Source organism: Berghia stephanieae, chromosome 1 (genome assembly GCF_034508935.2).
Source record: "Berghia stephanieae isolate SIO BIC M18660-M18661 chromosome 1, UCSD_Bste_1.3, whole genome shotgun sequence".
Lineage (NCBI taxonomy): Eukaryota > Metazoa > Mollusca > Gastropoda > Nudibranchia > Aeolidiidae > Berghia > Berghia stephanieae.
The window spans coordinates 34,475,220-34,490,219 of record NC_088360.1 but is presented as its reverse complement, the minus strand read 5'-3'; the positions used below and the strand labels follow the sequence as shown (position 1 = coordinate 34,490,219).

Here is a 15,000-nt window from a genome sequence, read left to right as displayed (position 1 = left end):
ACTCTTAATTGCCCCACTTGATCATATTTTAATTGAACTCCCTATTTACAGGATTAATTTTTTTTTTCTTTTTCATTTCTTCATTGAAATGGAATAGCAATTTATCCATTCATTCAAATTGAATAGCATTTTATTGATTCATTCCTTCATTCATTTATTCATTTATAAATTATTCATTCATTCATTGTTCATTCATTTATTTATTCATTCATTCATTCATCCATTCATTCGTTTATTCACCCATTTATCCAATCATTCATACATTTATTCCTCCCTTCATTCTTTCATTCATACATTATCCATTCATTCATTCATTTATTCACTCAGTTTTTCATTCATTCATTCATTCCTTGTCCACTTTGTTATTATATCACTCATTTCATTTTGTTGTTTGCCTCATTCATGAATTGTTTTCAATATGTTTACATTCCATAACCATTCATTCACCTATCATCCATTCACTCAGTGTTGTGAACACATTTTGTAACTATTGTAAATCTTACGATATTTTATTGTTTTGTATTTCAGACATCACTGTTAAACACTCTTCAATGCCTAATTACAATTGTTGAACAACCATTGAACAAGAGAGAGGTCCCAGCCACGAATTGAGTTGGTAAATATATCCTTCATTATTCTCTTTTACATGAGTTGGGCATCACATAGTAACTATAGACATCGTGATTTGTTTTGCATAGTGATTTGTTTTAAATGCATTTTTGGCATATTACTGTTACCGAAAACCACTTATATATTATGTTCTGAAAAGTGAGTCTTTAAAAACTAAATAATAATAAAAGGAGTCTACTAGCCGTCGTGTTATATTTAGTGATAGATAACTTGGGATTATTTTGGCATCCTATTATTGTTATCACACTCTAGTATATTAGCGTCATTGCGAATAATTGTATACAAACTAACGACGAGTCACACACATTGGTGATACATTTTTCGTAGTAACATAGTTTAGAGCACACGCGATTGACACATTGTTATTGACACAAGTCATAATAACTACGCATTGTATTGACACATTGCTTTATAAGATATAACGATAAAAGGCATCAAATTCAACATACATAATAAGTTGAAATAAGAGAGAGAGATTTCTAAAAATAGAACAGTTCATTCCAGTAAGTGTAAATAAATAAAACAGTCAGTAACAGTATCCTGTCAATATAATATATATAAAATATCGTAACTAATTTATTGCAACATGGAAGCATTTAAAAGATACTTAAGTCTCGCAAAGGACTTAGAAATACCCCAAGAAAGAATATTTTCATGGTGCGAAGAGAAAGTAAAAGAAGAAAAAGAACATGAAGAAAGAATTCGTAGAGAAGAAAATGAAGAAAGAATTCGTAGAGAAGAAAAAGAACATGAAGAAAGAATTCGTAGAGAAGAAAAAGAACATGAAGAAAGAATACGTAGAGAAGAACGAGAAGAAAGAGTCCAAGAAAGGGAACTAAAAAGACAAATAGCTTTAGCAGAAGAAGAAACCAAAAGGACCCAAATGATGCTGGAAATTGAAAAAACAAAAACCGGTCATGAAAGAAAACATAATAATAGTGATGAATTTTTCGTGAAACTTCCACGCATGCCAACATACGATGAACGCTCAGACTGCCTAGAATCCTTCTTACACCGATTCGAAGTTCAGGCTAAAGGTTATCGTTGGCCAGAAAGCAAATGGGCCACAGCCTTGATTAACTGCTTATCTGGAGAACCGCTAAAAGTTTTCTATATCTTAACAACTGAAGATGCAGATGACTATGGTAAAATTAAAGACGCTCTACTAAAAAGATTTAGATTAACGGAAGATGGTTACCAGGAAAGGTTTCACACTGCAAAACCGGAAAGTGGAGAAGACTTTAATACATTCGTGAACCGAATTACTCAATTTCTAAATCGGTGGCTTGAGTTGGCAAACGTAAAACAAGACGACTTTGCAGGCCTTTACTATCTCACGCTGAAGAATAGAATCTATCAAGCTTGCAACCCAGATTTAGTCGCATTCTTTAAAGAGAGAAAGCCAGAAAACTTGGACAAATTAAAAATCTACGCAGAAAACTTTAACAGCGCACATCCATTGACACCCCTTAGCAGAACATTGAAGGAACCATACTACGCTGCTGCTGCTCAGAGTCCAGGTACACCTAAAGTTCAGTACTCAAATAGAACGAGCCGATCAATCACTCGGAACACGCAAGTGAAACAAGATGATCATAGTAACAAACCATGGAACAAACAGTTCAATAGAGACCATAGCCGACCCTATCAAAACAAAACAAGAAATAGCACTGACAATAATACTGAGTATAAGAAAACCAACAAACCCATAATTAAATGTCAATATTGTGGAATGAAAGGCCACACAGCAGACAAATGTTACAAAATCGTGGGATATCCAAAAGAAACTGCAAATGCATCACTCCAAACAAGTGTAAACAATCAGACACGAGTAATGTCAGGAGAAAATATAAATGTGTATTGCGTGAAAGGTATGTCACTTTTAACACAAACTCACAAATCAGGATCGCTATTTTTTTGTGAAGGCAAAGCTAATGGAACTGATTGCAAAATATTGAGAGACACAGGATGCAGTACAGTAGGAATAAAAGCATCTTTGATCAATGACGAAGACAAAACTGGAAAACGGTACAATGCATCACATTCAGTGGCACAGTCGAAACCTTTGAAACAGCTAACGTGTACATAGAAACCCCATACTATACAGGAATAGTGGAATGCTGTATACTTCCCAACCCCGTCGCTGATGTTATTGTTGGCAATATAAAAGGTCTTAAAGACAACCCAACAGATGTAAAAGAATGGTCATTAACCCAAGAAACAGCTTGTCTAGCAGAAACAAGAAAGATGACTAAGACAACAGAGAAGCCAATGACTATTTCTCTAGAACCACAACAATTTGACAGGAACAGGTTCATTGAAGAACAGAAAAAGGACCCGACTTTAACTTCATATTTCAATATCGCAAACAAAGGGACGAAATCAAAAGTTGAATACATCATTGAAAAAGATATTCTGTTCAGGTTACATAGGAAAAGAAACAAAATAGCTAAACAACTGGTCACGCCGAGTATTTACAGAAACAAAATCCTTGGAATAGCGCACGATTCAATAACTTCTGGACATCTTGGGAGCTCTTCCACATTGAAGAGAATATCCGAGAATTTCACATGGCCTGGAATTACTAAAGACGTCCGAGAATATGTGAAATCGTGTGACACATGCCAAAGAAGAGTCGCAAAAGGCAGAATACCGAGATTGCCATTAGAGACAACCCCAGTTATTGAAAAAGTTTTTCAAAAAGTTGCAATTGACATTATAGGCCCTTTAACAAAGTCAGATAGAAACCATACACACATACTAACACTAGTCGATTACGCAACCAGGTGGCCAGAAGCGATAGCATTGAAATCAACTACATCGGATCACATAGCTGAAGCATTGATGACAATTTTTACTAGAATAGGCATACCAAATGAGATACTGTCGGACAATGGACCCCAATTTACATCACATATGATGCAAGAAACCATGAAACTCATGGGAATCCAACACTCATTCACAACTCCCTACCACCCCCAAGCAAATGGTCTTTGTGAAAGATTTAATGGCACTCTAAAGAATATGTTAAGAAAAGTGTCAGCAGAAAAACCAGATGATTGGGACAGATACTTACCAGCAATCCTATTTGCATATAGAGAAATACCCCAAGAATCTACAGGCTACTCCCCATTTGAGTTGATGTATGGACGATCACCTCGCGGCCCGATCAATATAGTAGCCGACATTTGTAAAGGGAATGAGGAGGACAATAACGAAATTATGTTTGCTTACGAATATGTAAGAAACCTGAAAGACAGAATAGAGGACACATGTAAGCTAGCACAGGAATCCGTCACCAAAAAAAGCAGAGAAATACAAGGAATACTCTGATCGAAAAAGCAAGTCAAGAAAATTTGAGATTGGTGACAAAGTACTAATACTCTTACCCGATGACTCGAGTAAACTTTTAGCTACATGGAAAGGACCATTCAAGGTATTAGCAGTACGATCTGGTGTTAATTACGAGATTCAAATTAACAACACAACAAAGACATTCCATGCAAACATGCTAAAAAAATATTTCGATAGAGACGGATTATCACAACCAATATTTAACCATGTGGAAGCTGCAAATGTAGGATTAATCATCGAAACTCACAGCGATGATGTCGAACTACAACACACCCCACAACACGGTAACTCTAAAAATAGTACAATTAATGACGTCACAATCAATCCTCAACTAAACGAATGTCAGAAACGAGAAATCAGGTCATTATTAGAAAAGTACCAGTCAGTCTTTACAGACGCACCCGGACATACAACATTAGTGGAACACGACATAAAGTTAACCACATCTACCCCTATCAACGTGAAAAACTATCCTATTCCATTTCACGCACGAGAACAAGTTGAAAAGGAAGTTAAGGATATGCTAGATACAGGAATAGTTAGATATTCTTCAAGCCCATACTCATCACCAATAGTAGTAGTGAAAAAGAAAGACGGATCGATAAGGCTATGTATCGACTTTCGCAAATTAAATGAAGCAACAGTGTTTGATGCAGAACCAATACCAAATCAAGAGAATTTATTTGCTGCCTTATCTCAAGCAAAATACATGACAAAATGTGATCTTTCTAGAGGTTACTGGCAGATTCCACTGAAAGAATCATGTAAGAAATACACAGCATTTCAATCACCATTAGGATTGTTAGAATTTAACTATATGCCATTTGGATTATCGACAGCCGCATCGACATTCCAAAGAATGATGCGTATGTTATTAAAAGACATCCCGTCTACACTCTCATACTTTGACGACGCATGTATTTTCTCAAACTCATGGACTGATCACATGACAACCTTAGAATTAGTGCTTGAAGCATTAAAACGTAATTCTTTAACAACAAAACCGTCAAAAACAAGCATTGCATTTTACAAAATTGATTTTCTCGGTCATACCATTGGTCATGGGACACAGACACCCGAGACAGAAAAACAAACAAAAATCGCACAATTGCAACCACCTAAGACAAAAAAAGAAGTACGCAAAGTACTTGGGCTCCTAAATTTTTACAGGAAATACATTTACAACTTCGCGCACATCGCGACACCGCTAACAAATCTGACAAAGAATGGGTCACCGAACAAAATTGTTTGGACAGAAGCGTGTCAGAATAGCTTTAACCAATTAAAGGCATTACTCTGTTCAGAACCAATTCTTAAATTACCCGACATGTCAAAAGAATTTGTTGTAAGAACTGACGCGTCTGATAAGGGCATCGCAGGTGTACTATTACAGGAGCATGAGGGAACTCTAATGCCTTGCTTATATGCAAGCAGAAAATTATTGGACAGAGAATCACGATACTCTGTAATAGAGCGTGAAGGACTGGCCATCGTCTTTGCTTTAAAGACATTCAGCAGATATCTACTGCTAAAAGAGTTTGTGGTCGATACGGACCATAAACCACTCACGTACATAAGAAATAACAAAATGAATAATAGTAGAGTACTAAGGTGGAGTCTATTTTTGCAAAATTACACTTTCAGTATCTCTCACATACCAGGCTGTGAAAATATTCACGCCGACCTACTTTCTCGATTAGTGTAATGACGTGAGAAGGGTATAACTTAACCTCTCATGCATACTGTTAGTTACCTCGAAAATTATGCCAAATCAGAACGCACAATTTCGATAATTTTATTTGTAAACATGATGACCCAACTTAATGTAACATTGAGTATTGTTTGGATATATATACCATACCCATTCATGATTTGGGAAATCTTCTCTTTACTATTATTGTTATGAATTTTCACTCATTTATGATTAATAATTGAAATGTCAATATTCCATTTACATTTTCATTCATTTCATTCAGTAAATTACCTTCATATCATCGACTTAAATCATGCTTCATTGCCATCACTATTGTTTATCACAATGATTTGTAATCACATTGCCATCATGTTGTTCATCACAATGATTTGTAATCACAATCTTTCATTGTTATTGTCACCCATTCATATACCTACGTTAATATAAACATTTCCATGTCTAGTTAATAAATAATTTAATTGTAGCACAAATCATAACAATGGATTAATGCTAGAGTATCATGATAGTAAATTTACTTCCGTTTGTAAAATCCATCTTTCCCATAATGGTTAAAGAGTATATTTTAAACGTGGGTGGGGGGTGTCACAGTAAAGGTTGTTCACAATTATCTTATTAAATTTTATTTTATTAAGAACTGAATTCATCTCACTCCAGTTATATTTCGGTAGGCTTAGATAAACTTTACCTTCTAATATTAGATCGTCTTTCCTTTTATAGCCGTCCCTCGAATTAATTTCTAATTAGTGAATACTTTTCGTTCTACATTCTGTCACGTAGCCACTTATTATAAAAGCTGATAGGTCTAACATTTGACACTCACTTCTCTTCACAATCTATGCCGGACGGCCAGTCGCTCTATTCCTTCTATATACTGTAAGATTTTTATCTTTTGGGACTTTGTAGATATTATATCTACACCATTAAGACGCCGGAGCTTTTAACTTTGATTGTATAATCTTCAAGGATCAAACCCGAGCCCGCTGTCAAAGGATTACATATTAACCCATTACCAATTGCCTGGAAGTGGAATTTTACGAGTCCGATCCTGTTATCAGAGGAATAGATCATCCAAGCCCATCAACTGCCTGGAAACGTAAACTTACGAACCTGACATATTATCATAAGTTACGTAAAATATTCATATCTCTATTTGTAACTGCCACGATCACTGTTTATCTCTTTTAATTAAATTTCATCATTATTTTTATTTCATTGTAAACAAATCGTTAATTGTTTTTCATTTATAGTAACTAGTAAATTCTGGGGCCTCATTCTACATATATCTTTATGCATAGTCGAGTAGCTCTTTACTCACTTGAGACCATGACAATCATCATCATCGTAATCGCCGTTGTCATCATCATCATCATCATCGTCGTTGTTGTAGTCGTCATCATCATTATTACCATCAATAGCATCACTATTATTAACATCACCATCACCACTCAATTTACAATTAGGATCATTTGATTGGTCAAAAACAAAAATTATAAGTAAATACAACTGACTGCAATGTCTTCGACATATTTGACAAGCCTGGCTCGGAAGTCATCCCCTAAGTCCTTGACCTTGTGTTGCAATCTGTTTGTTTGAGTGTCTAGGTGTTCTTTCTCGCCTCTGAGGGTGATTAGTTTCTGAAAACACCAAAATATATCTTGACAGCACAAAGAACATCTTGCCTTTACTCTTTTGTAAGTTGAGATAAGATCATCTTCATATATAAAAATTTAATTTATTTATCTTTTCATTGAACATTTACCTTGGGAGTTGGGTTGGTAAGAATTGAATGACTAAAATCATATCAAAATTTATCATGCACACAATGAAGGATTTGGATTTTATCTAGGCAAATATAGGATTTATTGACTTAGAAAACCTGGTAATAAAACAGATATTAGTTGAATAGCTGTCTATTTATTCCTAATAGTGGCACCGTTTCTTAAAAACAAAATTACTTAATAGTTATTTAGTGAAGCAAGAAAATGTGCAATGTGAATAATTCAAGCAGTTGAATTTAACAATATTTTAGGATTATAAAAAAAGGGGGGAAAAGTCATTTTTTGTTCCACAAATTTGTGATGAATAACTATCAATATTCGGCACAGCAAAAAAAAAAATTTTAGAAAGAAAAAAACGAAAAGAAGAAGAAAAAAACGTATCTTCTTAATTGTCTTAATATAAAATTCTTCTCCAAAAACACAAAAAAACAGACTTACATGGATAATTATAAGTTACCAAGTTGCAAACAATTTTATTGATATAATTTTTTTTACAATCTCAGAACAAAACCAATTAAAATTAATCTGTCTATGAGGAATGAATGAAATAATAATCTATAGCACCTACTGCGTTCAACTCTGAAATCTTTTGTTGTCTTTCCCTGGCAAGATTTCGAGTTTCGGCAAGCTCTTTCATCAACCCATTCCTTTGTGACATTGAATAGAGAAGAAATAATAATACAAAAGATGAAAAAGCAAAATATTTGAAAAAAATATATACTTTTAATTCTACAAGTACTAATTATAAACGTCTGCTATGCACCATTGTTGTTTAGATGTCCATTATCGATAGCAATATAAGCTAACAGTAAATACTTTACATTATTTATTCCACCCGGAGGACAGTATAAAATTACACAGGAAGAACATGCGGTCTTTTAGGCACAATTGGAATAATTTTTGACAAAACCATTTTTGTTAGACACCAAGTTGGCCTCCATATTTTACTTCCATCTCCATAAGGATTATGAAAATTTCTAAATGGCTTGTGCTAAATGCCCAAAAAGGAGACCTTCAGAGACCAAACGTTCCTGAATGTAGCAATTGCTTGCTACTGGGTCCAAAAAATCGCCACTTTACCGATAACTCAATCCCATTCCCTTTATATGTGAAACGAGTGCTCGACCAACTGGCTATAGGGTTACCTAGAAAAAGCTTCAAACTTAAGACCTTAACATCTCTATATTATGATGACGCACTATTATAGTAAAATGAAGAACACAAATATCTTCATTATCAATTCTATAAACTGCTGGATGAAATTTCAAAAGGAAGCGTTGACTATGGTTTATAAGTTTCAAAAATTCCATTTCCTTAATCTCATGACAACAATGTATTTATCAAGAAGTGCTTAGCTGAATTTGTTGTTGTGGTGTCATTTTATTGGTTCTCAGTGTAAAAGAGACACATTATGTGAAAAACTATGGAACAGCTTGGGTACTCATGGGTTAGTTATTGATTCCGGTATACAAATGTTGCATTTTCAAATTGGCAAGTCATTTGATCAACTTACATCTGTGTTTCATATTTCTTGTTCTCACCCTTGTACTCGTGTTTCAATCTGTTTATCTCGTTGTCAAACTTACGCTGGCTGGCAAAGAGCTAAATTAAGTGGGTAAAAAAAATATGGTCTTGCTTCATTTAATTGTTTTCATACAATTTCCCTCCATTGTTTCCTTTCTATGATTATACTATTTTAAAAATCATGATATCCTTAGTTTATTTTGTGTCCCAAACAACACTATTAAAGATCTTAACAAAGTTTATCATACGTAAATTACAAGATTACTATATGCTCAATTCTCTTCTTTTTTTTTTTTTACTTTCCTTTAAATTTCTTTTGTTAATTAAGTTTACTATTTTTCTAACACTAGCTCTTAATAAATAATAACGATATGATTGGTTGTTTCAATTAACTATATAGACATACACAAAAAATTGCAGAAGCAAACGCTAAACTTAACACGTTTTCCTAATTCTATCATGATAAATAAACAAAACGACAATGTGAAACTTGTTACCCTTTCCTCAACTTGCTCACGATCTTGTTGTGACCCCAAGATCTGATCAGCCTAAAAGAAATATTTAAAAAAAGAGTGACATAAGTAAGACATCACGTTCATAGTCGTCTTAGTATCAGAATTATTTTCTATTAAACAAACTGAACAATTTTATACAGTAAAATGTTATTTAAAGAATGGAAAAAAGAAAGAATAAAGGTCTACTTGTGTCTTGCCAAAAAGATGATATCTGCTCCTTTTTTCCAGACTAAAAAAGTCTAATTATAATTTACATCGTTTTTGTTGTTGGCTGAAAAAGGATTTGAACAAAAAACATTCCTTGTTATGTTTTATTAATTTTTTTTCAATACTCTTACAGTACAGTCCATAGCTTTCATCAGTTAGGCATTTATTTTTCCTAGTAAAACTTCATCCTATTTAAAACAGTCGTGCTGAAAGTATTGTGTTAACTAATATGACACGGCATCAAACCTTAAACCTTTTGAGACCTTTTTACCAATTTCCTCCTACTCCTCCTCCTCCTCCTCCTCCTCCTCCTCCTCCTCCTCCTCCTCCTCCTCCTCCACTCCTACTTCTCCTGCTCCTCCTCCCCCCTCCTCCTCCTCCTCCTCCCCATTCCCTAGCAACTTTAAAATGCCTATATCAGCTATCAACATTTTGAGTATATAAATTATTAAACTCCAGAAACCCTTACCTTGATTTTTCCGGATGTGTTTTTATTAACAAGGGCTTTGACACGTGCAATTTCCAGATTTGGGTCATCGGTTGTGGTGGGGTCAGCGTTGGTTAGGATCATTACTTGTCTCATTAGAGCAGCTTTGTTATTGACCAGGTTAAGTAACTCAATTGCCAAGTTCTCATTTTTGGTAGACTGTATTAGAATAGTAGAAACATACACCTCAAACCTTAACCTGAATATCTATATATTATTTATGATTCTTTTAAAACGAATAAATAAATAAATAAAAGTCAATATCTTAGAAACAGTTTTAAAACTTTAATGGTAGATGCAACAGAGTCTGACAGTTTTTGTTTTTATTTCCTAGAATGTATACTGAAATGCCATAATATATGGTTGTCAACTACAACAATGCCTCCAAGACTCCATAAATCAACACTCTCTATCTAAAACTATCTAACCAGGTCTGAAGTTTAACCCTCTCCTTAACAGCCATTTTCAGGATTTTCCCCAAAACATCACACCCAACTAACACAAAATGGATTTTTTATCACTTAAACACAATAGCAGTAAAGTTCTTGAGATACATAATTTCTTTAGCAAAACATGCTCTACAACACACTGTTCATTTTCCTTAAATTTTATGATGTACAAGAGAAATTTGAATAAGAAAAATGTTGGTTGTATCGTAACGAATGTGACAATTTTCCTATAGTTGGTAAGGAGAGGGTTAAAAATAAAATAAAAAGATTCTTCATTGCGTAAGACATTAAATATATACATATAGTTTAGTGACAATACTCGCCTCCTTTCTGTGTTCATTACTCAATGCCAAATAGTTTGTCTTGAGAACAACATATTCATCAGCAATCTCCTTCCTGTCTGCCTCCATTTCATTCAGTCGTTCTTTAGTGGCTTTAGCTGCGCGTATGTGCCTGTCTCTTTCATTCTGAGCTTCCACAAGCTGATTTTCCAATAGAATTATCTGGATAAGAGAAAGTCAAAACCATGAAAATATCCACACACACACACACACACACACACACACACACACACACACACACACACACACACACACACACACACACACACACAAAAGATCAAACCAAACTCGAAGGATAAAGGTCATGGCAGAGATTAAAAGTAAGGTGTTGATATAGGATGAAAAACCAGACGTTAGAAGCTGCTAGGCTTTTTTCTTAAATAATAGTCAAAGAACTGAATCCTGAAATTTTATTGATTTACCAATGGCAAAGACTATTAATCAAGCAAATTAATACAATGAGATGTTTTCATTTAATACGTTGATTTAACTTATAGGTAGGACTGTTGTTGTTGTAGGAAATTTATTTTTCACCTCTACTTCTTGGAAGAAAAAGTATGTTATAATCCCACAATCTGAAGACTTACGAGAATCAAATTATAATGTCAACAGAATTATCCTTAAATAAAAATAAAAGTGCTTTTGTTTTGTATCAATATTTTGATTTAATAAAACATCTGCCCCAATCCTTCAAAGATTCTAAGTTTTTCTATTAACAATTAAATCAGACTTATCAAATGAGGCAAAACATTACAATCCAAACCTTATTGGTCAATTCAAAATTTGTTGCCTCTGCGTCCTCTTTGATCTTGTTGTTCTCAATTTGCATCTCGACTAATGACTGTGACACCTTAAAAAGGATTCATAACAGAGAATTGGTTAAAAGCGAGAATAAACAAAATCAAAGTGTATTTTAGTGAATTTCATTGAGTGTATTGCACTGTAATAAATGCAAAATCATATAATTTATACTTCTATTCCATACACTCTTAGACTTTCATTAGATTTTATATAATACTTAACTTTATCACATGTGGGATGAGGTGATCTAAACTTCTATATGATTGTAATTTTAAAAATAAATGCATATTCAATGAATACAAAAAGGCACCTTCAACTTTTCTTCTTCACTTAGAAGTAGCTGCTGTGATAAGTCAGTCTTTGTGTTGGCCACATGACCAAATTTGTTGTTGAGCTGGTCCACACGGAGAGTTAGGCGCTCATTCTGGTCTTTCAAAACCAACTGAAAAAGAAAAATATATATAGATTGTCATTATTGAACAAATGTGAACAAGGTCTAAAAAGGGAAAATAACATTAACTTAGCAGGAGACAAATAGCAGGCTAATATGTATTTTATAGGTGCTCCATTGCTACATGTCGAGCACTATTCGTACCATAGTTGTATCCAACACGATTCAATATAAATATATAAATGCAAGAACTTAGTAAAATATGAGGACAACTAACACGGTAGTTACTAGATACGTCTGGTTCTAACAAGATTTAATAGTCAAAAGCTGGCTCCATCAGAGTTTTACTTTGCAAATTATTACTGATTACTTGACTTACATTTTCTGTCTGTAGACGTCTGACTTCGGCTGCAGGGTCGCCTGCAAAAGGAGCTGTTGTCGCCATGGCTGGTCCTCCTCCTGTCAATTGCTTTAAGTCAATGAGTTTGGCTCTGTCTTGGGTCAAAAGGCTCTGAGAGTGAGTTTGAGAAAGGTGACAGAGGTCAAGAACATGCAGATATACACACTAGGCTGAAAACATTAATGATAAAAATCAACAAGAACAGTGCTGTAAGAAACTTTAAAATTCATAATGAATCCAAGCTTACAACAAAAAGGTTGTAATGAAACTACTTACTTGGGCTAGATAGTCATTGACGATAGGAAAGTTTTTGACTTGAGAGAGGTTGTTACAGAACTTAAGCACGGCAGTGACAATATCCTGGTCTGATTCAGGCTTGAGGCAAATCAGGGCTTTGGTATGGCAATTGCCACCAAGTTCTTCTTGGAGAGCTTGTGTTAGTTTGGAGTCGCTGGTATTGGAGGGAAAAAATAGAATAGAATTCAACATTCAAGACCTTTCCTAAAACCCTCCATACAAAATGATGTTGATCAATGACAACGTCTATACTGTACCTAGTCTTATAATAAAGTCATGTAATATTGTTGTAATATTTGACAGCGACGTTGTGTTTTTGGATAAATCACTACAAACATTATCCAGCTCGTCTCTAGTGTGAATGAGTGCCAGACAGTGGCATATGTTGTAAAAACGCTGGTACGGAAAGGGTGAGGTATGAAATGAAATTGTCACTCGTTTCTCATATAAAAAGAATGTATGTTGTTATAAAGGGCCTCTTGAGTAAGAGCATTCTGATGTTTTATGCAAACTTGATACCCTTTGGATGGGATGCTGGTTATCAGAGAGTGCCTAAAGCAAGAAAGGAAAGCAATAAAAAACATCAAAGCCATCGTGGATTCATAGCAGCTTACTCATGCTAGTCCAGCACTATACAGATTGAGCCAAAACCCTCCATACAAAATTATGTTGATCAATGACAACGTCTATACTGTACCTAGTCTTATAATAAAGTCACATTAATGGCACGGTAAATAGCTACTCTGTTTCACTCGTTGCTGTTTTGGTTGTAATAATAATAATAATAATAATAATAATAATAATAATAATAATAATAATAATAATAATAATAATAATAATAATAATAATAATAAAGCTTTATTGTCCTCAAAAAAGTGGCAATTTGTCATTTGGTTACACATTTATAACAATACAATATTTACATAGACACACTCACAACACTTATAACAACAGAAGTCCACTTAACAAGGTAAACCATCTCACACACCTCCTGTCAGATTCTTATTGTATGTAGATGTGGTTTCTACTTATCACTTACTTGTAAGCTTTGATGACTCTGTCGGGGTTGGGATGGCTGGCAAGGGAGGTAACAACCTGGTTGAGGGCGACCAAGCCCTGGCTGACTGATGGGCCCTCTCTGAGACTGAGGTAACCAGAATCGCTGAGAAGTTTTTCAAACCCTGGGAGTTCTACGATAGTGTATCGAGACCTGTATGGTTGGGGGTTGTAGCCTACGTGCTGAGAATATACATATGATACATGGATGATTAATTTGTTTCCCTCCCCAATTTTTTTTTTTTTTTTTTTTTTTTATGGGTGTTCAGTTTGTTTAAAGACACGAGACTGCAACCTATTTTATGATTTCAGCACCAAGAAAAATAGAAAATGATGAGATAGTCAAACGACGACGAATCTAAAGATTATTTGGGAATAAAGCCCCAAAGTAAACATGAGTCAAGAGAGACATATTCAAACAAGGAAAAGATGTAAGAACAATCAGTCCGTGTGTCTAGGTAACTCCACACTATAAAGTTCTCCTAGACAGATGCAGAGGACACTGCCTAATGTTATTGTTTTTAATGGTTTTACAGCGCTTGCCGTAAGGGTCATATCAGCGCCAGTAAAAAGGAAGAAAATGGGATAGTAAAAAGTTCTAGAATTACAATTAAAGCACAAAGGAAAAGGTAAGACAAAAGGGAATTGGTTCAAATAGGGAACAGATGTAGATTCCAAGAGCACATCGTCAAAGTACTTAGCTTGAGGTCACCTAAGAGTCTCATCCAGACACAAGCACAGGTCCTAACTAAGAGGAATACACTCAAATGTTTACCAATCATATAATATAATATGTAAACTAAACATTATACAATGCATAACAGAGAGATGATTTACAAGGAAAAAAATATCATCTCCCAAAATTATACATTTGACTGTTTCCCTCTCAGCCAGGTTATCCGACCACAGCCAGGACAAAACCAAATAATCTCATTCCAAGACAAAGACACAAAGCAAGTTTGAAAACAGATATAGGGGGGATAGAAGACACAGTCCCTGCCCACTATGGGAGGTCAGGAACCCCACCCAGTACACTGCCTAAAAAACCCATATTGT

The 15,000-nt window shown here is 34.6% G+C and overlaps 1 protein-coding gene across 3 annotated transcripts in view; it reads right to left on the bottom strand.

Annotated features, from left to right (window-relative positions):
• LOC144972709 (uncharacterized) overlaps positions 1 to 15,000 on the bottom strand; it is a 41,247-nt gene that overhangs the window by 5,859 nt on the left and 20,388 nt on the right. For all 3 annotated transcript variants that reach the window (XM_078914265.1, XM_078914274.1, XM_078914256.1), the window contains exons 6-16: positions 13,928 to 14,127; positions 12,868 to 13,042; positions 12,571 to 12,702; positions 12,111 to 12,242; positions 11,763 to 11,849; positions 10,982 to 11,161; positions 10,192 to 10,368; positions 9,498 to 9,548; positions 8,990 to 9,078; positions 8,045 to 8,123; positions 7,207 to 7,332 (exon numbers count right to left, since the gene is read on the bottom strand). In XM_078914265.1, coding sequence (XP_078770391.1) covers positions 7,207 to 7,332; positions 8,045 to 8,123; positions 8,990 to 9,078; positions 9,498 to 9,548; positions 10,192 to 10,368; positions 10,982 to 11,161; positions 11,763 to 11,849; positions 12,111 to 12,242; positions 12,571 to 12,702; positions 12,868 to 13,042; positions 13,928 to 14,127 — 1,428 coding nt within the window. The remainder of the gene's footprint in view (positions 1 to 7,206; positions 7,333 to 8,044; positions 8,124 to 8,989; positions 9,079 to 9,497; positions 9,549 to 10,191; positions 10,369 to 10,981; positions 11,162 to 11,762; positions 11,850 to 12,110; positions 12,243 to 12,570; positions 12,703 to 12,867; positions 13,043 to 13,927; positions 14,128 to 15,000) is intronic.